The following is a 26355-nucleotide window of genomic DNA, read 5'->3' as shown; positions in this document are numbered from 1 at the left end:
AATTCTATCAAACAGTTACAGAAGAGCTAACACCCATCCTTCTCAAACTCTTCCAAAAAATTGCAGAGGAAGGAACACTCCAAAACGCATTCTATGAGGCCACCATCACCCTGATACCAAAAGCAGACAAAGCTACTACAAAAAAATGAAAATTACAGACCAATATCACTGGTGAATATAGATGCAAAAACCCCCAAAATACTAGCAAAGAGAATCCAACAACACATTAAAAGGATCATACTCCATGATCAAGTGGGCTTTATCCAAGGGATGCAAGGATTCTTCAATATATGCAAATAAATCAATGTGATATACCATATTAAGAAACTGAAGAATAAAAATCATATGATCATCTCGATAGATGCAGAAAAAGCTTTTGACAAAGTTCAATACCATTTATGATAAAAAACTCTCCAGGAAGTGGACATAGAGGGAACCTATCTCAACATAATAAAGGCAATATATGACAAAACCACAGCAAACATCATTTTCAATGGTGAAAAACTGAAAGCATTTCCTCTAAGATCAGGAACAAGACAAGGATGTCTACTCTACCCACTATTATACAACAAAGCTTTGGAAGTCCTAGCCATGGCAATCAGAGAAGAAAAAGAAATAAAAGGAATATAAATTGGAAAAGAAGAAGTAAAACTGTCACTGTTTATAGATGACATTATACTATATAGAGAGAATCCTAAAGATGCCACTAGAAAACTACTAGAGCTAATCAATGAACCTGGTAAAGTTGCATGTACAAAATTAATGCACAGAAATCTCTTGCATTCCTATACACTAATGATGAATACTTTGAAAGAGAAATTAAGGAAACACTCCTATTACCATTGCAACAAAAAGAATAAAATACCTAGGAATAAACCTACCTAGAGAGACAAACGACCTGTATGCAAAAAACTATAAGACACTAATGAAAGAAATTAAAGATGATACCAACAGATGGAGAGATATACCATGCTCTTGGATTGGAAGAATCAATATTGTAAAAATGACTATACTACCCAAAGCAATCTACAGATTCAATGCAATCCCTATCAAATTACCAATGGCATTTTTTACAGAACTAGAACAAAAAGTCTTAAAATTTGTATGGTGACACAAAAGACTCCGAATAGCCAAAGCAGTCATGAGGGGAAAAAATGGGGCTGGAGAAATCATACTCCCTGACTTCAGACTATACTACAAAGCTACAGTAATCAATACAATATGGTACTGGCACAAAAACAGAAATATAGATCAATGGAACAGGATAGAAAGCCCAGAGATAAACCCACATACCCATGGTCAACTAATCTATGACAAAGGAGGCAAGGATATATAATGGAGAAAAGACAGTCTCTTCAATAAGTGGTGCTGGGAAAACTGGACAGCTACATGTAAAAGAATGAAATTAGAAAACTCCCTAACACCATAGACAAAAATAAATTCAAAATGGATTAGAGACCTAAATGTGAGACTGTACACTATAACACTCTTAGAGGAAAACATAGGCAGAACACTCTGACATAAATCAAAGCAACGTCTTTTTTGATCCACCTCCTAGAATAATGGAAATAAAAACAAAAATAAACAAGTGGGACCTAATGAAACTTAAAAGCTTTTGCAAAGCAAACTACAAACAAGACAAAAAGACAACCCTCAGAATGGCAGAAAATATTTGCAAATGAAGCAACTGACAAAGGACTAATCTCCAAAATATATAAACAGCTCATGCCACTCAATATTAAAGAAACAAACAACCCAATCCAAAATGGGCAGAAGACCTAAATAGACATTTCTCCAAAGAAGACATACAGATGGCCAAGAAGCACATGAAAAGCTGCTCAACATCACTAATTATTAGAGAAATGCAAATCAAAACTACAATCAGGTATCACCTCACACCAGTTAGAATGGGCATCATCAGAAAATCTACAAACAACAAATGCTGGAGAGGGTGTGGAGAAAAGGGAACCGTCTTGCACTGATGGTGGGAATGTAAATTGATACAGCCACTATGGAGAACAGTATGGAGGTTCCTTAAAAAACTAAACATAGAATTACCATATGACCCAGCAATCCCACCTCTGGGCATATACAGACAAAACCATAATCCAAAAAGACACATGCACCTAAATGCCCATCAACAGATGAATGGATAAAGAAGGTGTGGTATATATATATATATATATATATATATATATATATATATATATATATATATATATATATATATATATATACACACACACACACACAATGGAATATTACTCAGCCATAATAAGGAACGAAATTGGGTCATCTGTAGAGGTGTGGATGGATCTAGAGACTGTCATACAGAGTGAAGGAATTCAGAAAGAGAAAAGCAAATATCGTATATTAATGCAGATATGTGGAACCTAGAAAAATGGAACAGATGAACTGGTTTGCAGGGCAGAAATAGAGACACAGTTGTAGAGAACAAACGTATGGACACCACGGGGGGAAAGTGGTGGTGGGGGTGGGGGTGTGATGAATTGGGAGATTGGGATTGACATATATACACTAATATGTATAAAATGGATAAGTAATAAGAATGTGCTGTATAAAAACGTAAAATTCTAAAATAAAAAAGAATTTAAAATAAATATAAGCATCCAATAGAAGTGTTAAATAAAAATTTCTAACACATAAAAATTAAGTCCCCATTTACCTTCTTACTCATTAAAGGCAGTCAAAACATGACTTTGGATCACTGTGGTTTAATGAAACTTCCATGAAGAAGTGACTAAAGTTACTGTCTAAAATTTACTGTCTAAAAGTTAATGTCTAAAGTAATCATGCGTCATACTTAAGGTAAAAACCTGGGCTGGGATCGTTCCTTCCTAACGTAGACATCTTTAACTGTGTTTATCTTACTTGTAGGAAATATTTTGAAAGTAAATAATATCCCCAGGAAAACTCATTCATGCTCATTCTTTGTATCCTTGCATAATAATATTTTTGCAAGAGGTACAGACACAATTTTATTTTACATTTATTTCTTTTTCGGTATGTGGGCCTCTCAATGGTGTGGCCTTTCCGGTTGTGGAACGTAGGCTCAGTGGCCATGGCTCACGGGCCTAGCCGCTCCACGACATGTGGGATCTTCCCAGACCGGGGCACGAACCCGTGTCCCCTGCATCGGCAAGCAGACCCTCAACCACTGCACCACCAGGGAAGCCCTATTTTACATTTTGGTTTTGGCACTTAACAATTTAGTTCTGAATCCACACTTTTGAGGAACTTCTTGAGGACAAGTGTTAAAGTGTATGATTCTCTTTTGACTTTCATTGATGTTTTCCAGCGCTCTAAAACTCTTTCATGTGAGTATGCTGCCCAGTGAATATTTTTATTATTCCATGTGTTTTATTCTAGATAATTATCTATTGATGTAACTGTCTCATTCATGGTCTAGGCTTTTTATTTTTATTTTTTATTTTTATTTTTGGCAGTACGCGGGCCTCTCACTGTTGTGGCCTCTCCCGTTGCGGAGCACAGGCTCCAGACGCACAGGCTCAGCAGCCATGGCTCACGGGTCCAGCCCCTCCGCGGCATGTGGGATCTTCCAGGACCGGGGCACGAACCCGTGTCCCCTGCATCGGCAGGCAGTCTCTCAACCACTGCGCCACCAGGGAAGCCCCCTGTCTAGGCTTTTTAGAAAAGAGACCACATTTTATTCATCTCTGCATCCTCAGAGTCCAGCATGATACTCATAGTAGACCCTCAAGACATGTTTGTTTGATGGATGAAATAAAGTTTATTTACTTCATCCCTTTTGCAAATCTAGCACTTTGACCATTTAAAATACCTTAGTGAATTAGAAGAGCGTACTATCTATTTGGCTTTCTAAAATGCAAATGGAATCACATTTGCCTCCTTGCTGAAAGATCCTTTCTTGTTACTTTACCTGCTTAAACTACTGCATGGTTTCATTCATTTACAATCATAATACAAATAACGATAGTTCCTTTTTCTTTTGTCTTAGGACAAAAGAAACATTTCCAGTTTCTTTTTTTTATTTGGTGTTCATCATATTTTCCAGTTTCTTTCTTTCATTTGGTGTTCATCACATTTCCCATATCTCTAGCATTTAACTCAAAGTTTTGCCCATAAAAAACAGTAAATATATATGTCTAAATGAAGAATTCTAAGCAATAAGGATTATTCTCTCATTTTATGGGTAAAATTGAATTAAAGCAAGATTAAGTAATCTGTCCAAGCCCTCACAGTTTAGTCAACTGCAAAAGTCTGAATCACTTTTCTTCCCTTTTCTGGATGAAAACTATTTTCCTTTTAACACTCAGGTGAAATAGGATGTTCCCAGGAAAATCTTTCCTGACCACCCCAATCTTCCACTCCTACCTCTCCTTCTCAAGAAAATGAATCATCCACTTAGACATGTGACTTATTTTCAATCTTAAATGATTGAACTTAGCAGACTATCATATAGTAATGTGTTTGTCTCTCCTCTTTTCTTGATGCCCCTGGAGAGAAGACCTATGTCTTTTTCACTTCAGCAATCTTAGTGCTTAGTATGTAATTGGTGCTCAAATCTGAATTTGTTGAATTTAGTTGAAAAGCCAATGTTAAGGCAGTATGTTGAAATATTAACTTAACTTATATTTCATTTTTATAATCATACTATTAATTTAACCAAATATAATTTAAAAAATCATACAAATCTGATGAACCCTTTTTATAAGGAAACCATATATTGACTCACACCTCAGTTCTCCAAGATCTGCCTTTGTTCTCACCACTCAGCTGAAACTGCCCTCTGGAAGGCCTCTAGGGACACCCAAGTCAATGGCTCCTTCCCTTCTCCAACTCTCCAAATGAACCACCTTGAAAATGATCCATTGCCTCCCTCTTGTATATGGGGCTGGACAGGCCAGGTTCTCTGTGTTTTCTGGCTCTCTGTCAGCTTCATCTATACCCCTCCTCCCTGTTCTCTCTTCTTTCATCCGATAGAGAAAGGCTCAGGTCTGTTGGTTGCCAATTTCCTATCTGATCTCCTGCTGACACTGTGTGGATGACTCCTACTTCTTTCCTCTCTAGTCTTTCTTCTCAAGGTTGGCCTCACGTTTCCACCCGGCAGCCACTCATGCCTAACTGACCCTTTAGAATCTGAAACTCCTTAAGCACAAAACAGGCTGGCATGGCTCCTGCCCCGGCAAAGGCCCTTGCACCTCTCCCCAGGAAAGCTTCCCTCCACCTCCTGTCCCCAGCATCCTCAAACCATTCCATGTAGCGCTGACACATCCATGCTCCTGCCCAAGGCTCTTAGTGCATCACTCTGCTGCTTGGCTGCTTGTATTCTTCCATGGTTCCCCAAGCTCAGGGACACCAACGAAGGAGCGCACATTAGGACTGGGAAATGTCTGCCCTGACTCGCTTTTATGCACTCCTTAGTCCATCCAAACTCAAGGTTATTTGCTCTCAGATCACTTTGGCATATTCTTGTTTTTGTGACTTTATTCTCTGCTTTCCACTCAGCTCCTTAACCTTCTCTCATCATAACTATCCTTATTCTTCGGGTTCATACAAATGCTTTCCTCCATGAAACCTTCAATTCCTTTGCATTTTCACAGAACAGTTTTGCACATAAGGATGGACATTCATCTATTTTCATCTTTTAATTGGTTTATGTAATGGCTCCTTCAGAAGCAATTCTATAGCTTCCGCAGTCTATAGTACTCTGCCCATACAGGAACTGAGGAGTATTTGATAACTCAGACAATTCTTACCTAAAGACAATTACTTCAGCATTATAGCAGCATCTCTGATGAGAAAGCTAACACCAGGAATAATATTTTAATTAAAGTGTAGAAATAAATATCACAGGTTAATTTTGGTTTTTAAAAGCCTGTCTTAAGTGGTGGAGAGATGAATAGGGAGAGCACAGAGCATTTTTAAGGGCAGTGAAAACACTCTGTATGATATAATGATGGATGCCTGTCATTATCCATTTGTCCAAATCCAAAGAATATACAATACCAAGAGTGAACCCTGAGGTAAACTGTGGACTTGGGTGATTATGATGTATCAGCATAGGCTCATCAATTGTAACACATGTACTACTCTGGTGGGGGATGTTAATCATGGGGGAGGTTATGCATGTGTGGAACAAGGGGTATATGGGAAATCTCTGTACTTTCCTTTTAGTTTTGCTGTGAACTGAAAACGTCTATAAAACTTGTCTCAAAAATAATTGTCATAAGCACCAAAGTGAAACCAATTAAAAACACTTAATTTTCTTTATATTGTTTGCACATTTGAGAATCACAACACAAGACCTCATAACCGCTTAAATATCTCCTTTACCAACCTGCTATGATGCTATTCTCCTCAATCACCATATTGAAAATTTACTTCATTTGATTCACTGTTTTTTTTAATTGAAATATATTTGACATATAACATTGTGTAAAGTTAAGGTGCAAAGCATGTTAATTTGACACATTTATATATTTGTAAACTGATGAACATTGTAGTGATAATTAGCACCTCTATCATATCACATAATTATCATTTTTTAGTGGTCGTAATAATCAAGATCTAGTCTCTTAAAATGTTTGATGATTATAGTACAATATTGTTGTTTATATTCAGTATACTGTGCATTATATCTCTAGGAGTTATTTACTACTTATTGCAAGTTTGTATCCTTAAACATCTGTCCTACCTCCTCAATTCCATCCCCTGGTAACCAACATTTTACTCTCTGTTTTTACAAGTTTGTCTTTTTTAGATTCCAGGTAAGTGATATCATGCAGTGTTTGTCTTTCTCTATCTGACTTATTTCACTCAGCATAAAGTCCTCTCTATGTATGCTGTTGCAAATGGCAACGTATCCTTTCTCATTGCTGAATAATATTTCATTATGCATATGTGTGTGTGTGTGTGTGTGTGTGTGTGTGTGTGTGTGTGTGTGTATCCCAACATCCTATTTATCCATTCATCCATTAATGGGCACTTAGGTTGCTTCCATATCTTGGCTATTGTGAATAATGCTGTAATAAACACAGGCATTCATATATCTGTTTGATATTCTGTTTTCATTTCCTTCAGGTATATACCCAGAGGTAGAACTGCTGGATTACATTGTAGATCTATTTTTTAATTCTTTGATTTAAAAAATTTTTCATATTGTTTTCCACAGTGGCTGAACCAATTTACATTCTACCAACAGTATATAAGGATTCCCTTTTCTCCACATCCTTGCCAACACTTGTTATCTTCTGTCTTTTGTGTGTGTGTGTGTGTGTGTGTGTGTGTGTGTGTGTGTGTGTGTGTGCATTACGCAGGCCTCTCACTGCTGTGGCCTCTCCCATTGAGGAGCACAGGCTCCGGACACACAGGCTCAATGGCCATGGATCACGGGCCCAGCCGCTCCATGGCATGTGGGATCTTCCCGGACCGGGGTACGAACCCATGTCCCCTGCCTCGGCAGACGGACTCTCAACTCTCAGTTGCAGAACTGAAGTCCAGGCAACTTGTAAGACTAAAATACACTATATGTGTGTGTTTTATATACACTAGCTATATAACACATATATAAATATACAGGTATATATGTATGTGCATATATACATATATATATTACATGCATACTATTTTAAATTAGTAGCTAATAAAACAAGCTTAAAATTTACCCTGGGGCTTTTTAAAGCCCCACTCTAACTCAGCTCCTACCCATTTGTTTTTACATTCATGCACTAAAACAATAAATGGATATTTTGTAGACTTGCTTAGGTTTTCAACAGAGGCATCTGGTATATTATTTTCATTTTGTAAAATAATTCATAAAGAAGAGCAAAAAAATATATATTCGTAAAAGAAATGTCACTGCAAGTATTTGCCATTTATCAAGTAACTATCTGCTAATTGTACTAGATCTCTGCCTCTCTGAATTGTTTGCCCATCATAGCCTCCATATGGGTCCATAAACATAACTGGTCTTACACAGCATCAGCCAATGTGGGTGTAGTGAAAAGCACATGGGTTTCAGATGATCTGGGTTCAATACTAAGCTCTACTGCTTAAGTAACTATTGATATATAGTTAATTTCAGTTAAATAGTATAATATCCACTAGATTCTATGCCCTTATGTTTCAATGAGACTGGTGATTACACATTCTCTCATCAGATACAATGAATTGGTTTAAGTTAAAAATATGAAAGCATTACACAAGTGTTCATCATTATTAGAGTTGATATGGCATCTCAGTGTCATCATCCCTTTATCCTGTGGCTGTTAGTTTCTTTCACATGCAATTCTGTCCATTTAACATTCTAAATATTTCTTAAATCTCTGCTTTCATCTTCATCCCTACTACCACCTCACTAAGGCAGGACCTCATGCTCTGTTTACAGCCTCCTCCCTTTTTAATGCTACTTAAAGCCATTTTGTAACAAAGATGCCACAATGATGAATCCCAAAACACAATCAGACCATGCTATATTCCTATCCAACATCCTAAAGTGATTCCCTGTTAACTACAAAGTGAAGTTCAAGCAATAAAAGGGCATTCATAGCCTACCCTAATCTTACACCTGAACTACTTCTCCAGACTCATCTCCCACCACTTCCACCCTCAACATTTCTAGACACAAACTTAATGCTCTGCTCATTAAGAATTCCCTTCTCCCCTTCACCAGGTGACTATCTCCTACTTAACTGTTACGAATTAACTTGAGAACTTTCCAAGGCATGGCTAATAGGCCTAGAAGGCATTCTCACGTGCAAACTAATTTCCATGTTATAATACACCTGTTTATTTATGTGTCTATCTTTCTGGCTAAAATGTGAGTTCTTAATGACGGAGACCTTTTTTTTTTTCTTTGTCCTTCTAGCACCCAGGCTAATGCCTAGCACATATTAGGCACATTTGTTGAATATATATTGTTGTTTCAACCTGAACCACATATGGGCCAAAAATCTCTACATAACACCAAGAAGCCAGAAATTGAAAATCATCAAATTAAAACAATAAGCTGGAATAGCCACATGACAAAGACCAAAATAATATTATTCCAAAAGTTAATCCACCATTCCTATGTTTCAAAGGCAATCTCATTACACCTAAATATTTCAGAGATATTTTGAAAAAATCAACTGCTTCCATTCATCATATCTAAATAAAATCACATAGCAATTATTAATGGTAATTGTGAGAAATATTTTATAAACTTTAATTTGAATGGTAATATCCATTTTGATAAAAATTTAAAGGAAAGATTGAAAATAATGTCACATGGGCCACATTGAGGAAAAACATATTTTTAAGTGAAGTGAAGATTGAAGGGTCCTGGGAACTAAGCCAAAAACTAAATATGTAGCAACTACAGTGAAACATTAACCCTCAAACAATAATTACCTTCCTACTGCAGTTATTACTTGAAAGATTATTCTTTCAGGGATTGATTCAGAATATTTTATCATATTAAGTAAAATACAGCTGGGTAACAGATACTAAGAGAAAAAGAGAAAACCAAAAAGAAAAAAAAAATATGATACATGTTTTTAAGTTATGTATTTCCCTCCATTAGAGTTCTAGGTTTGTTTCTGTTCTCATCTATTAATAATTTTGAACATATCTATACCCAGATTTGGGTTTTCTTGGTCTTTCTTTTTTCATATAACTAGTCCCTTAATGCTTCCTCCTGAGTCTTATTTTCCAAGCTCTTAACATTTCCACTTTCTTCTGGGCTCTAATGTTACCAGTTGTCCTTTAAAAAATGTGGCCATCTGCAAGTAGCAAATAAATAACTCCTAAACTCTTTTCATGCAATAGATTTCTTCTTTAGATTGGTTAATATGATTCCCAGCTAGTCCAGTAAGTGACTTTGCATAATAATAAGCAATTTGTAAATGGCCTGGTCCAGTTCAGCTATTCTTTTTAAGCATTTCTATTCACTGTTAAGTTTTAAAAATGCTTTATAATCATTTTTGCTTGATATTCTTCATAATAAAATTGTGAAATAGGTCAATATTAAACTCACTGGAATCTAAGTTTCTCAGAGATACTACATAATTTAGGCTTTTATATTCCTCCAAGGTAAAACAGAGGCTAGCCTCAAAAATATTGGAAGAAAGAATTGGTAATAGTGTCACTTTATAAATTTGCACAGAATTGATGAAACATTCCTAAGGACTTGAAAAGGTAGCACTGAACAGATGAGTTTGCTAAACCTTTACATGAAGGTCACCTGGACAGCCTTGCGGCACTCTGCGTTTAGAGTTGGATTGCATGAAGAATTCCTGAAGCAAAATTCCAGATACAGTCTCCTTCACAATAAAAATGATTCAGCTTTCCTACCCAGCCTCTACAACTAACATCAATCCAATGTCCCACTAACTCTGCTAATTCTTCCTCTGTCATGGGTTTTGAACCCTACTCTAAGCCTTAACGCTCCTAAACATCCTCCAAGTTTAGACCTATGTCACTTCACCTAAGGATTACTCCATTTAACCACTTACATCAATTTTGAAATGCCCTGTATTTTGGCTTCTAAAATATCCCCTCTTCTTATCTGGCTGCCTTCATTCTCTTTTGGGGTTCTTTTTCCCCCTACAAACTCCTTCTATTCCACTTGTTCCTGATGGGTTTACATTCCACAGGATGATATGTTTTGAGCTCCTCTCTCCTTAGTCTATGTAATTCTGAGGTGATCTTATCAACCATAACAGCTTCAAGCAGCACTTCTCTGAAATCTCTCAAATGTCTCTCTCTCCAACCTGGATGTTTCTTCTAAGCTGAAACATATGTCCCCAATACCTATTAAACATCTCTAATGGATACTGTATAAATACCATAAACTTTATATGTCAAACCAGCTTCCTTCAAATGTTTCTCATTTTGAATCTTAGTAAATGTAATCACCATCCACTCAGGAAGCCAGACCCTATATCCTGGAGTCATACTAAAATGTTCTCTGCTTCACTTTCCACATTCAGTAAAACTTTATTTCTCCAAAATGTTTGAGAAACTACTATGTACCAGATATTAAGCCATGTGCTAGACATACCGCAGTGAGCCAGGTAGACATCATTCTTATACTCATAGAATTTACATCCTAATGGAACGTATAGAGGTAAAGAGGCCATTCATATGGTAATCTATGTGAAAAACAGTCTCAAGAGTTTGGCAGTATACAACCTGTGGAGCTGTATATGGTAGTCCTGCAGACACAGTGTCAAAAGAACGAAAGTATCATGTTCATTATTACTTTTTTTTTTACTATGCCTCTGCATTATAATTTTCCTGGACTTCCACAATAACTCTCTAACCATTTTCTGTCTTTTTCTCCTAGTCCCTATCGTATTCATCCACTACAACGTTGCCTGAATAATCTTTCTAAAATTCCAAGCTGACCACAACCTTATCATGCTTAACACTACCTATAGGATACAATCCAAAGTCCTTAAACTGGCCTACAAAGCCTTCATGATAGAGCCTCTTTATCCTCCATTCCTCCACACGTTCTCCACTGCGGCCATGCTAAGCTCCTTGCCAATCTCCATGCTCAGAGTACTCTCTCACTGTTCTAGGCCTTGAAACATGCTCTACCATAAATAATCCTCCCCATCTGAATCACTTCTTGCCCTTCACACTTATCCCTGGCATCAATCTCTATAAAGTCTTCCTTAAGATTCATCATGGTCCTATGGGTGGCCCACCTCTGCTCTCTCATGTCACCCTGCCATATGCCCAACATATTACTTATGGAATCAGATTATAATTACAAGTTTGCTTCTCTTTCCTGGTAGACTATAAGTTTTTGAGAGTCAGGGACCCTGCTTTGCTCATTTTCATATTTTTGCTTCCTCTAACAGTGCCTTGCATGCAGGAGTTCCTCGATAAATACTTGGTGAATAAATTAATTGGTGGCAAATAGTCTACCTTGCATAATGATTTTGGGTTTTTCCTCGTATACCATGTTATGAAGTCATACCTATCTCGGACTGGACAGTAGTTTCCTAGTGTAGGAGGCCAACTCACCCTTCCTGTCTCCATTCCAGGTCCTTCACAGTGTCTAATAAGAGAATCCTTCCAAAAAATGGCAGTCTTACAATTCCTTCAAAGTATAAGACTCACTTCCTGAAGGAAGCCCTCTTCATTACTTCAATAGAAATAGTATATTCTTATTCACAACTCTCCATGTTTTAACACAGGAATAGATATTTGCCTACTTTTGTGCTAAGAAACTTTTCTATGTATATGTGTAATAGGGAAGAACAAATCTGACTCCATACTGGATCTGTTTATTTTACTTTAACCTTCCTGTTCTCTTGTTTTTGCTACAAGTTAAAAATGTTGCCTACAGCCTGAAATATACAGGATGGCCCATTCTCAAGGCTCTGATGTTTAAAGGTATAACACTTTTCCATTCATACAGAGATAAAAAGTTGCACAACAGAGAATAACATTTATGACACGACCTGCCTGGACAGCTACAAGAACAAAGGATTCCCACACCAAGAACTCTGCACCGACCAACCACACACCCTCCCCTTTTAGTATAAAAGAAGCCTGAATTCTAACTTGGATAAGATGGTTCTTTGGGACACTAATCCACCATCTTCTTGGTCTGCTGGCTTTCTGAACAAAGTCGCTACTCCTTACCCCAGCACCTCAACTTATTGGACTGTCCTGTGGTGAGCGGTATGAGATTGCACTTGGTAATGTATGTACTCTCACCATGAATGTATTAAGAGCCATATGAATAAAGACTCTTCTGTCTTTGAGTTGTCTCTATTATCTACCCATTGCTGTAAGTGTGACAGGTATTTAATATATCCTTTCTGAAAAAATTCCCTCTGGATTCTGGTCCCAACATGCTGCCACAGCTATTCTTACAAATTCAATTATTTTCTATTTCATCTGATTTGATTTCTTAGAAGTGTCTATCAAAGCTGACCGCTCTCTTTCTTGAAAGATGGACTTTGCTTAGCTTTCCTACACTATGCCCTTCTGATTTGTCTTTTGTCTCTCTGGCTACTTCTCAGTCAGGTGTGGAAGCTGTTCTTTAACGGAACCATTAAACCTTCTTCCTCAGAGGTGTCTCCTTCTCCCCCGGGTCCACTTCCTATCTTACTCTTCACAGCTCAATCAATCTGTGCTTTTAATAGCCCCATTTTGAAAGAGGTAGGAAAGTAACTTCATTCTGTCTAATGTATGGAAGAATGTGTTTTAATGAGCATAGTTTCTATGGTAATATTGAACAAGGGGGGAAAGAAGAGAAGAGCAAACCATTGGATGATTTTAGAAAAAAATTTCTGCAGATATATAGCATTAAAAGGACATTTTGTGGTTAAGTTTTATAAAGACAGGATTATGTGGAGGGCACGGAAACTTAAGGGTTATTTTGTTCTGTAAAATGTAACATGGTGATTCAAATCATGTTAGTGAATATAAAATCACCTGTGTTTGTATGATCTGGCTTTAAACCACCAAAGAGAGTACTGTGCAGTTACGCTGCAAACGTTGTAACAGCCTTCCTCAGGCAGAAGTGCTTAAGAGTCTGATAATGTCTAGTAACTTACTTAAAAGACGATAAAACAACACACTCTCAGGCAAGCAAGCGGATTTAAATAGAGCCAATTTAGAAAGCATAGTGCTTTAGCAAATTCAGAAATTAATCCAGATTAACACATTTTGCTTTCAGGATCTATTTCAAAAGACCATTCTACAGCTCTAACTTAGAAGTGGGAGTTGGGGAGGGAGTGAAAATGTATACGCTATAAAAATCCTCATGCAAAAAAAAAAAAAAAAAAAAAAAAAATCCTCATGCATTCAAAAGTATACCTTCAAAAATTATACAGCAAAGTCATCGGCATGAATTATTTCAGAATGATAGATACATAGCTTAATTTTTTAAAGAATAAATCCATTGGGAATGGGGAAGATTGTAATTTATTCTGATATAAAGAATCTAGAAATTTAGATAATACATCTGAAACACATTTCTGTCTTTTGTATAATACAGTTTATGATAAATCATTTGTTCCAGGAGTTATTTAATCTATATGTTTCATCCGGAAAACTGACACGTTTCTCCTATGTACATGAAGTAAGTTACTGACTGAAGTCCACAGGTCTCTAAAGCAAACTTAAGAATTTAATTGAAATTTTATTGCTACAAACACCTATCCAATCAAGGAGAAACTAGTGATTTTTTATAGTTCAGAATTGTGTTCTGAGAGCTAAACTTTCACATCTGAGTTCAACAAACTCCCAAAGACAGATCCATAAGATTATATAAGTGAGACACATTAAATCAAGTGATTCCACACATAAAAACCCACCACTTTGCCTAAGGAAGGATGCATTTCGTTCACTGTTATTCCTGAAATTTATTCTGTTTATATAACATGAACACACAGTATCTATGATTATAAATTTCTTGCTAATCCATTGTTGGGATTTGTTTAAAATATTTTTAGTGATGATCATCTTTATCTCTTGTATAAATAAGTATTTCTTTGTGACCTTCATGACCAACTTAAAAGTTCTTTGAAAATCGTAACATGACCTTACCTTGCTTCCATTTTCTCTCGCTTCTTGTTCCATCTTGAGGTCAGAAATTAGCAGATTCTTATATTTGTTTTTTCCATTACTGCTGTGGTCATCTATTCTGTATTCTGAAGTCAGCTGTGCTGAGAGGGGACTGTCACTCAGGTTCAGTGGCTGCTCGTCCTGCTCCAGCCCAGTTTTGCCATCACCATTAGAGTCGCCCATCTCCCTGCAGTGTGTTCCCCCTGAAGCAATTGAACTATGCCCCAGAGTCTCATTGCCATTAAAGCTCTCTGCAGCAGAATCATCTGTTGGAAAGAAACATTTATATTTTGATTTTATTGATATGCTAATCAGCTTCTACTTCAACTAAATTTTCCTAAAGGAAAATTTATAATGATAACAGGATAAATTTATCAAGAGGTATAACAATATTCATAAACAATACCCATAAAACTTTGCTATGATTTTGATTGGGATTGAGAACTTACAACTTGACAATATTGAATCTTCCTCGTCATAAACATGGAAGATGTCTCTATTTACTTAGTTCTTCTTTGATTTTGTTCATCAGAGTTTTGTAGTTTTCCTCATATATATCTCATACATATTTTGTTAAATTTATACCTAAATATTTCATTTTGGCATGCTAATGTAGATGATACTGTGGGGTTTTTTGTTTTAAACGTCTTTATTGGAGTATAATTGCTTTACAATGGTGTGTTAGTTTCTGCTTTATAACAAAATGAATCAGCTATACATATACATATGTCCCCATAACCCCTCCCTCTTGCATCTCCCTCCCTCCCACCCTCCCTATCCCACTCCTCTAGGTGGTCACAAAGCACTGAGTTGATCTCCCTATGCTATGCGGCTGCTTCCCACTAGCTATCTATTTTACATTTGGTAGTGTATATATGTCCATGCCACTCTCTCACTTTGTCCCAGCTTACCCTTCCTCCTCCCCATATCCTCAAGTCCATTCTCCAGAGAATAGACTCAACTAGCATTTATTGAGCTCCAATTGTGTGCTTGGCATTGTGCTACCTAATTTTACATATAATGTGTAGTTTATCCTTAGCAATAAACTTGTGAAGTAGCCATTGTTATTTTTAATCTAGTAGGCAAATTTAAGCACAAGAAGTGAAGTAAAATAATTAGAAAATAAAATAATAAGATGAAACAAAGAAAACAGTTCAATCTCAAATGCAATCTCAGAGAAAAGTAAATTTTAAAAAAAAGAGAGAGAACAAGATATTTGCCAATTATGTTGCAAGTAGTTTTTGTTTTTCCAGGGAGAACAACCAGCTTTGGTGAAAATTCTCTGATGAAAGCATCTTCCACCTTGCTAGTGGGGTATATATTGGTACAAGCTATGGGTGTTTAATATGCATCTGAAACATTAAAAGTGCTCAGAAACTTTGCTCCAGTCATTATGAAGACTATTAAGCCTGAGTTTAATCACTGCATGCATCTCTGTGCATGTAAAAAGACAGTTAAATCAGTGTTGCTTATAATACAAGATTTAGAAATGATATAAATTATCAAAAATTAAAATTTGGCTTAACTTATATTGGAACGTTTAGATTATGGAGTTAATCAATATTCCATTTTAAATATACAAGAAAATGTGAGTCATGAGGCACTGAATGGAGAAAACTAACTACAGAAAGGTGTGGTCAATATGATCCTGATTTTGTAAAAAGAAAACACATAAACACAAGAACAAAAAGACTGAAAAGTTGTAGTCCAAAACATTAATAATGATGTCCTCTTAACAGTGTGGCACTGGATTTTCTAATATTCTCTATTATCTACTCTATGTATAATTTATAATGTATTATAAAATGTATCATTTATAATATATAATTAAATGTATATATAATTTTTCTATAACAAAAATGGAAAAACTGTAGAAAAAAGGGAAAAAGGAGAAGAAGCAAAATTAGGAAAACTTTTCTGGCTTTAAAATACCTAATTAGCTTGTTTAGAAGAAAATATATCAATAACAATGTACTCAGAGTGAGAAATAAAATTTACCTAAAAAATAAAATTCTGTTTCTCTTAATTTCCTCTTTACATTTATGGTAAGAATTTACTGTTAATTATAAAGGATTATGATGGACAAAAGTATTAAACTGTTTCCTTTAGGGCAGGGCTATTGATGAAACCATGTAAATATCAGTGAGCAAGAATAATAATATTCAGTGATTTTTTTGTGATTTTTTGTTTGATTTATGCTATTCTCAAATATGCTTTCCTTTTGTAAAGTGCAATGAAATATTTGATGCCTTCTAATCAATTAAATTCACGGAAATAATGTTTACATTCGGAAGGAGTAGTACAGCTCACTTCTTCATTCATTTATTCAACAAACATTTACTGAGTGCTTATTTTTGGCCAAAAGGGGGTTAAATATTTGGCCAATAGAGACCCCTGCAGCTTCAATGAGTCAATGAGTTCACAGATAATTTAAAGACACAGAAAAATAAACATGCAACTAAACTACAGAGTAAAAAAGGAACAAGGAATCCAGAACAAGGCATAAAGGCATCAGAGAACGTTTCTAAAGAAGGTGGCTGAATTCCAAAGCTTTAACCAGGTGAAGAGTTGGGGAAGAGCATTCCACACCTAGACATTGGCAGGTGCAAAGTCACATAGGCAAGAATATGTAGGGCACATGAGGAATAAGAGTAGAGAGCTGAGTGCAGAAGAGAGACAGAAGAAAGGAAAACCTAAAAAGGGAGGAAGATAAGTGTTTTGTGTATCAAAGAGCGTGGATTTTTACCTTGAGAGTCAACAGAAGTAATTTTAATTTACTGTGGGAAATGATGTGAAAAAATATGCTTTAAAGAGATTACTCTGTCTTGGATGAGAATAGTATGAAGGTGACAAAATGGAAGATGGGGAGACCAGTTAGGAGATGTAGAAGCCATCTAAGTCATCATTGCTGAAAGCTCAAACTAAAACAGCATCAGTGCAGAATAAGAGTGAATGACTAAAAAATATCTTAAGAATAGAAAAGATATCAAAAACAAACTTATGGTTACCAAAGGGGAAACATAGGGGTCAAGGATAAATCAGGAAATTGGGATTAAGATACACACGCTACTATATATAAAATAGGTAACCAACAAAGACCTACTGTATAGCACAAGGGAACTCTACTCAATATTCTGTAATAACCTAAATGGGAAAAGAATCTGAAAAAAATGAATATATGTATAACTGAAACACTTTGCTGTACACCTGAAACTAACACAACCTTGTAAATCAACTATACTACAATAAAAATGAAAAAAAGAAAAGAACAGTTAAGATTGGTAATAGATAGACAAGGGTCCAGAACAAAGCCCAGGTTCCTTGCTCTAGTAAAAAATGAAAACAAAGGGCATTCAGTGTAATTTTCAGCAAAATAGTATTTTTAAACAATTTTCTGAACCTATTTTGTGAGAAGATTAAAATGTGTTCACCGCACAAGATTCTACTTTTAAATTACTCTGTTTATGTACCTGTTCAAGAAAAGACCTCATTTGGAGAGAAGACAAGATAATTTAGAAAACTGGCCATAAGAAATATGACGTAGCAGTTTCCACGGCTATTAATTTGAGAAACTGATAACATTCTTTTAACAAGGAAATATCAAGGTTTGAAAAACAAAATTAGGGGAATAACGTATGAGTAATTTGGAATTTTATGGACGTTCTTTTATGCTAAGTCATATGGTTATGCTAAAGTATGAAAGGTCATTTCTGATTATTTCTTTCCAAGAAAATCCAAAAAAGAGTATAATGGACACATTTAAGTCTAATTATTTAATTCATGAAGAAAACTGTGATTTAACATTTGTGTACTAGAATCCTTTAAAAAATAATAAAAGTTTTATGTAAGAAATTTTTATCAATATGTTAAAAATATATAACGCTAAAGATACATTTAAAAACTAAATCTAGGGCTTCCCTGGTGGCGCAGTGGTTGAGAGTCCGCCTGCCAATGCAGGGGACGCGGGTTCGTGCCCCGGTCCGGGAAGATCCCACGTGCCGTGGAGCGGTTGGGCCCGTGGGCCATGGTCGCTGGGCCTGCGCATCCGGAGCCTGTGCTCCACAACGGGAGAGGCCGCAACAGTGAGAGGCCCGCATAGAGCAAAAAAACCCCAAAAAACCCTAAATCTACCTTTGCATGAAGCAAATTCAATGTTAATTATAGTTAAAAATTAAACACGCTATATCTGTTTCTTTAATCTGATATCATCATACATATTAATAAATAGTATACCATTTATTCATTTTTCAGGCAAGAGAAACATCATTTATCAGGAGAGTCTTTAATAAAAGTCATGTATTTATAATTTTTGTATAAAGAATAAATAATAAAGGAGAAAATATTTTTAGACAGAGTAGTTCACTCCAGATGTTACCAAGGTAACTAAATTCAACAGCTTTACATATTTCATTCCTGAGTAAATCAGTATGTTTCATGAAGAACAAATTAATTATTCACTCATTTGTAACAGGTACATATCCACATATTTTATCTTGTAAATGGTAAAAGAACTGATAATCTCACATGTCACTGTTTCATAAATCAAAATTTAAAACAAAGTTTTTGATGTCTGTATTAGAAAAATTTAATATAAAGAGGTGAGCAGACATTAAGGTTACCGTAATGATTTTTTTATTGTCTAGTTTCCTAAAACCACGTTAATGGCTTTAATTCTCTCTTCCTTAAAGATACTTTTTCAGAATTATAGATGACAAATCTAAGACTCCTGTTTATCATAACAATTCACATCAGTTTACTGCTTTACATAGGAAATCTGCTTCCTTACCCAACAGAGTTTGCTCCATCCTGAGTGGCTGCTGGCATGTGGGTACCGGGCTGCTACGCAGAGAGTGTAGTGTTTAGATCTGTAGATAAGATCTTTAGGTTCACAGGCCCTGATGGATGGTGTTTCTCTCAAATTTCAGCCTGGGTACCATAGCACTGGAACCAAAAACTCTGTATTTGAGCCCCAAGGAAAAACAGCACCTGGAGCTTTGGAAATTAAGGTGCCCAGGGTACCTAGCAACAGAGGAGAATGTGGAATATGATGACAGGTAGTGTGGAATCTAGTGACATCAGGAGGGCAGATGGATATTTGGGTTGCGTTTGTGCTGAGGTTAGTTTTGATGGTATGAATTTAGTGTTGCCAAGGGGGCTGTCCAAGTGACCTTGGCTCTTGTCTATCACACTAACCATGAGTGGCAGCCTATTTGTTAACTTCTTTCTCCTTCCCTACTCCCCATTCCCTCCTCCATATAGTACAGACCCTAGAAATACCATTTGTTTAAATTATTTCTAACATCCCCACCAGCATTTTGTGTGAAGTAGTTTCATCAGCACCGGAGTCAATGGTTAGTTCTCCCTATATAAAAAGAATTAACCTATAACAGTGTGTGGTATATGTGTGTATGTATATTTAAGTATGTCTATTAATATACATAATATGTATATCTATCTTTATCTCTCTATATATACATACATATATCTACTTTATATATGTATACATGTATATGTATATCTCTCTTTCTGTGTATAAATATATGTGATATATATTTGAAATCTCCCAAAGCACCTGGCATACTTTTGCACTCACTTTCAGGAGCTCTCCATTATGGCCTTTAGGTCAAGTGCCTTGGGCAAAATGAATAGGAAAAATATATATATATTATCTTCGTTTTAAGATTAATACTTGGAAATTTAATCCTAAAATTCAGGTCAGATGCCTATAAGGTCCAAAAAACTATTTGTTTGCCCCAAAATGCAACACAGTGTCCCATCTCTAGTCCTTTGACTACATTTTGAAGTCAAAACACTCAGACTAAGGAGAAGTTTACTGATGCAGATAAAGTCATACGTGCGTTACATATGCATACATGACTACTGCTGAAAGGTTAAAGGGCATTGATTTTAAGATGATCAAACCAATATTGAGAGTAAGAAAGTAACAAGGAGATTCAGTTTTCCAGTAAATCAGTTCTACGGAAGGGTGTTATCCTTGTTTGGGAGCTCTTAATTTGGCCCTTGCCATTGGAAGAATGGGCTCTAATTAAAGGAGCAGGATAGTGATGGCACTGAGATAAACTACGTGTTCCAAAGCATACAACTTAAGCTCAGCACAATAATTAAGTAAGACTAATTCTGAGCTACCAATGAGGAAATAATGTATATTCTTTATATTACTTTCTTTACAAATTTTAACGAAATACCTACTGTGTGCTAGGCACTCTTCTTGAGATTGTGAGTTCATAGAGACTCCACGTGGAATTTGTTCTTAGACTATAACAGAAGAATTACAATGAAAGGCAGAAAACAGTGTCTGTCCTACATGAGTTTCATATAAGGCACAATGAATAAACTAGGTTTATAAACTAGTTTCTCCTAGCTATAAACTAGGAGAAAGAAAAGTTGCCTATACATCACCGGGGATGAGGAAGATATCAGAGAAGGCAGGTTACAAGAGGTGCAATTTGAAAGAAGTGAGATATATGATGGTGATGGTGGAGGTTATTCTACTTCAGAGAGTATAAAAGAAAAACAACCACAAGCAGGAAAGAGCCGGAACAGGACAGGAAATTGAGTATATTCTATAATTCTACATACTAAGACAGGAAACTGCATATTTCAGTAAAGTTGTGGATCTTTTACTGTATATTCCTTTTTCTGGATCACATAAAATCATTAACCGTTCTCCCAGGGTAGGTACTTGGAGAAGCCTACTGACTATGTGAGTCTAGTCTATGAAAAGTCTATCTCTGGGGCTTCCCTGGTGGCGCAGTGGTTGAGAATCCGCCTGCTGATGCAGGGGACACGGGTTCGTGACCCGGTCTGGGAAGATCCCACAAGCCGCGGAGCAGCTGGGCCCGTGAGCCATGGCTGCTGGGCCTGCGCCTCCGGAGCCTGTGCTCCGCAACGGGAGAGGCCACAACAGTGAAAGGCCCGCGTACCGCAAAAAAAAAAAAAAAAAAAACCACTTGACTTCTTTACCAATAAGAAGAAGGCACATCACCTTGCAGGTTTCGTCTGATGTAGATTACAGTGAAAGGGGATTTTCCACTTGACCTTCATGAAGACAAAATGAATCAGGTATCTAGCAGACCAGGATTGCATATGGAGCCGAGGGTAATCCCTAACAGGAGAATTTCTGTTAGGACAACCAAGGTTTTAGTGTAAGGCAATGTATTCTTCCTTGAGTGACTTTGCCTTTTGATAAGAGATCCTAACTCTTTTCCAGTTGGACATCATGAACTGAGCACACTTGGTCCACTAAACATTGTGTTTAGGCATGCTCAGTAGTCCTTCCTCATCAAGTGGAAATGCAATCTATAGAAATGAGTCTGTTCAGCCCCAGCAGTGTGTGAGCAGGTTGCTGAAAACTGTCACACAACAGTTGTTTCTTTCATTTCCGCCTAAGTGTCTTAAAAGAAGTTCTTTATAAAAACTGAGAACGAAAAATGTCAGCCTGGTTTCCATAACTCTGTGAAACACTGCAAAGGTACAATCCTTTCATGGAGAAACCCAAATATAGAAGAAAATCCACTAAATGGGCAAGACTTTGAGCAGTAAGTCTAGTTGTATATTCTCCTTAGAACAAAGATAATCTACAGTTATTTTTTACACCATTTCTCTGGCAGCAGCCAAATGGTATAGAGATGTGAAAAAGAACAGTTTGGAGTATTTTTAAAGAGAAGTTGGAGGAAGGATGATATTTGATAGATCTTTCACAATAGGCTAAGGGCTTAAAATGTTCATATCCATGTTAATTTCCAACAAAACCCCACTAGCATAGGAGTTGAACTTCATAATCAAGTATACAGAGCGACTTTTCCTGTGGACATCAATCATCCCACCTGCCAAACCTAGGTTTGCTCAGTGGGATCATGAATTGCATGGCAATTAAAATGGGGGTAGAGGATACACATGGGCAAGCACTAGGGGCTTCCGTCACCATGTTGATCTGAGTACCCAGTTTGCCAACAAAGTACCCAATCTTAAGATCTTGATAAAGTACAAAAATCCGAGAAGCTTGCTAACTTCTCTGTGGCAGAGCACTTGTATTTGATGCCTTTAATTAGAGGGGATAGTTACTTGTCCTCAGTAGATGGACACTTACTTTTGACTTGGTCTTGTATTTCTTGCCCATTCTTTCTCTAACACAACTATATATGAACCCCAGAATGTTTTATATGCTACCTTTTTTTTCCCCCCCCGACACATTAAATTTAATCAATGAAATCACATCGCATAAAAGAAATGAAGCAACTGGAAGATTTCCCTTGGAGTCATTGCTCTTTTTACCTACTCCATTCCTAACAAATTACAGACCTTAAAAAATAATGGAATGAACTATTAAAAACTTAAAAAAAATAGCTGTGGTACGGGACTTCCCTGGTGGTACAGTGGGTAAGACTGTATTTCCACTGAAGGGGGCATGGGTTCAATCCCTGGTCAGGGAACTCAGACCCTGCATGCTGTGCATCATGGCCAAAATAAGTAAGTAAATAAATAACTTTTTTAAAAGAAAAAAAAAAAGAAGACAATAAAAAAGAAAAACATTTTAAAAAATAGCTGTGATGCCCTGAGAGATATTACTTTAGCCTGAGGGGTTGTCTTTCAGGATGTGGTCATGTTCTAAACCAGCTACTGATACTTGGGGTTACCTCTCTTAGCCACAATATCAGTCTGGAAAACAGGCTTTCCAGAGGTGGAAGTGACACTTCTCACAATTCTTCTCTACAGCTGTAGGTTCTGTTGGCCTGTGGGAAGGATACGTCCAAGAAATGAGCTACACAACTGACCATTTCACACCACGCAGGCCACTATGGGAAAAGAGAAACAGAAGAGCTATGTATTGCCTGCCGTCATTGATCCTGAGTACCTGGGGAATAAAAGATGTCCGAAAACCAAAATGGGTTGGAATGAGGGTCCACAAGAACACCTGAAGCATTTCTCATTCTGCTCTGCAGAAAGAAAAATATTGTCAAAGCAATCCTTGAAGGCAGAGACAAATCTCATTTCCTGACATGACACCCCCCCTGGCAAATACCCTGAGTCATTTAATTGCTAGTAAAAGAAAAGAAAATATGGAAGGAATAGTGGAGCTGGCTCATCATAACTAGCTATGGTTTTGGAATAAGGCACAGAAACATTGCAACTAATGCAATATTTATCTAGATTTCTTTGTTTGCTGTCAGCTGTCAAGTGTCTGAGGATTAAAAACAGATGTCTCATTTTCTTAAGTTTTATTTCCACTGTTGTATACAGGGGGTAGTAGCGGTACTTAAATATACTAATTAGTCCATTAACTGTATAATTTCAATTATTACAGAACTAAAAGAGGTAAGAATATTATTTGGTGATCTGGCCTCAGAAAGTGGGGCTTCTTAACATCACCTCTCTTTCTCTGTGCAATAGCTAGACAGGACTTAGATTTAGTTATATTTGGGGAAAATGAGGTTGTTTGTGGTTTAAGTGAAATAGGTGGTAAGTTTTCAGTAGAATTATCTTTGGATGTATAAGAAAGTTGCATGATGTGTGATGGTGTGATGTGTGTGTGTGTGTGTGTGTGTGCGTTTGTGTGTCTGTGTGTTAGCAGCAAAATGATGATATGTATTAGGCACTCATAGGGACAGAAACCTAGTTCATACAATCCCCTCCTAATACACAAGTGTAGGGTCAAGGAAGCATGATCACTTGCCACCCTGGAAAAATTTGGAGCTTTGAGACAGAGAAAAAGGGAGTCATTGGAACTAGGTCTTTTTATGTTAATCTTTAGAAAGAAACTATAACAATTATGGTCGATGGAGTTCCCATCATTTAAAAAAAATTAGAGCTGCCTTTCGTTCTTGTCTTTCCAGATTATTAGGCATGGTTGCCTAATGAAGTTTGCCTAATAACTCCTTTATGAAATTTTGTGAGAAATTCCAGTGCCCCTTCCATAGATTCCCATTTTTTGTACTGTTTTTGCTTAATTTAGCCAAAGACAATTTTTAACTTGAAAAAAGAAAGCTTAACTAATGCATAATATTTGTTTTACTTCTGAAAAATCTGAGGGACAGAAATGTTAAGTGACTTGACTGGGTTCAGTTAAAAATACAAAGTACATGTTAAAAGGACTTGAAGTCATGTGATAAAATATAGTCATAGAACTAGAGGATGCTAAATTTGAAATGAGAACACTTTCAGGGGGTGTAGGGAGAGATATAATTTAATTCAATATTTGAACGTTTTAATGTGTTTTTATTACCTGTCAGAAGATTAAACATTAGAAGTTATACAGATCAGTTTTTTGTGAAGTATATGAGAAGACACTCTGACAAAATTATCAAAACATCAAATAAGTTTCTCTCTAGAGGTGTTTAATTATGAAATGTAAGCTATTGGAGGGCAAGTTCTAGTTCTTATTCCTTTATCAATCTGTCATTAGCACATGGTAATTATACAATAACTTTGTTGAATTGGACAATCACAGGAGATCACAATCACATATATATTTAGTGACTGTTTAAGTAAACTGTGAGTCTTTTTACTTCTCTTTATATGTTCGTGAACTATTTATTTATTAATAAATATTGTGTTACTGCATTAGACACTGGTAGGAAGAATCTAAAAGTGCCCCTCCCCACAAGATTCCACACTCTAATTCCTAGAACCTATAAATATGATGAGATATTACTCCTGTGATTATGGTATGTCATATGGTACAAAGGATGTTTAATAGGGAGATTACCTGACTGGGCTTGATCAATTACATGAACAGTTAAAAGCACAGAGCTCTCTCCAGTTAGTGGCAGAAAAGGAAGTTAGAGAAATCCAAAGCACAAAAGGTTTCTCACTGTGCCACTGATGGCTTGAAGATGGAGGAGGTCACATAAGAGAATGCAAGCAGTGTTAAGGGGTAGGGCTGACAGCTGACGAGGAAACAGGGACCTCAGTCCTACAACCACAAGGAAGTAACCTCTGCCTACAACTTGAATAAGCTCTGAATTCTTTACCAGAGTCTCCTGATAAGAGGTTAGACAAGCTGATACCTTGATTTTAGCCTTTGTGATACCCAGAGCTTAGAACCTAGTTGAACTTGCCTCAACTCTTGACCTATATAGAGCTGTTAAGCTTGTGGTAATTTATTACACAGCAATATAAAATGAATACAGTGAAAAACATCAAAGAATGTCTATGGTGTATTAAGATAGGTAATACCACTCAAAATTATTCAAGTATATTTCAATGATTGGTGTGTATCAGTGTTTCTCAAACTTTAATTGCTTCAGAATTTCCTAGGTAGATTGTTAACAATACCCCTTGGGCACTAAAAACTTCTAACCCAATAAAAATCTGAAGTCTTGGTTTCATTTATCTTGGTCAGGGGCAGGAAGCAATTCTAGAATCTAGAAGCAATTCTCTTACAAGAGTTTTGGGGCCACATGTGCGAAATTAATGTAGATCATCTCTGACACCTAACTGGTTGAATATGCAATTGTGGGAGGTAAGTGTTGATACTGAGAGAACGGAATATGACTGACAGCTCTCAAATCTGAGCTCAGTAAGACAGAATCTAAGTATATTTTAATGCCATTTAACAAATCTCTAGGAAATTGTCAGAAAAAGAGGCCAGCCAGATATTCTCTCCCTTGATCAAAACTAATAAATAAGAGCCATTCTGGGCCCACTTTTTAAAAGACTCCTAAAAAGATGTGATTTTGCCCAAAGAGCTTATTTCAATACTTATTGAAGAACTAAAGATATTATTTTTGGGAAAAAGGATCACTTTGATTACCTTGA

General features: G+C 36.5%; 1 protein-coding gene across 11 annotated transcripts in view; it reads right to left on the bottom strand.

Annotated features, from left to right (window-relative positions):
• The window catches only part of NOL4 (nucleolar protein 4), a 398638-nt gene that overhangs the window by 164549 nt on the left and 207734 nt on the right, over positions 1-26355 (bottom strand). For all 11 annotated transcript variants that reach the window (XM_059041362.2, XM_067015512.1, XM_067015506.1 and 8 more), the window contains one exon: positions 14560-14843. In XM_059041362.2, the coding sequence (XP_058897345.1) occupies positions 14560-14843 (284 nt within the window). The remainder of the gene's footprint in view (positions 1-14559; positions 14844-26355) is intronic.

The sequence above is a fragment of the Kogia breviceps genome, chromosome 15 (genome assembly GCF_026419965.1).
Source record: "Kogia breviceps isolate mKogBre1 chromosome 15, mKogBre1 haplotype 1, whole genome shotgun sequence".
Taxonomy (NCBI): domain Eukaryota; kingdom Metazoa; phylum Chordata; class Mammalia; order Artiodactyla; family Physeteridae; genus Kogia; species Kogia breviceps.
The sequence above is the reverse complement of the archived record's forward strand: the minus strand, read 5'-3'. Positions and strand labels throughout refer to the sequence as shown.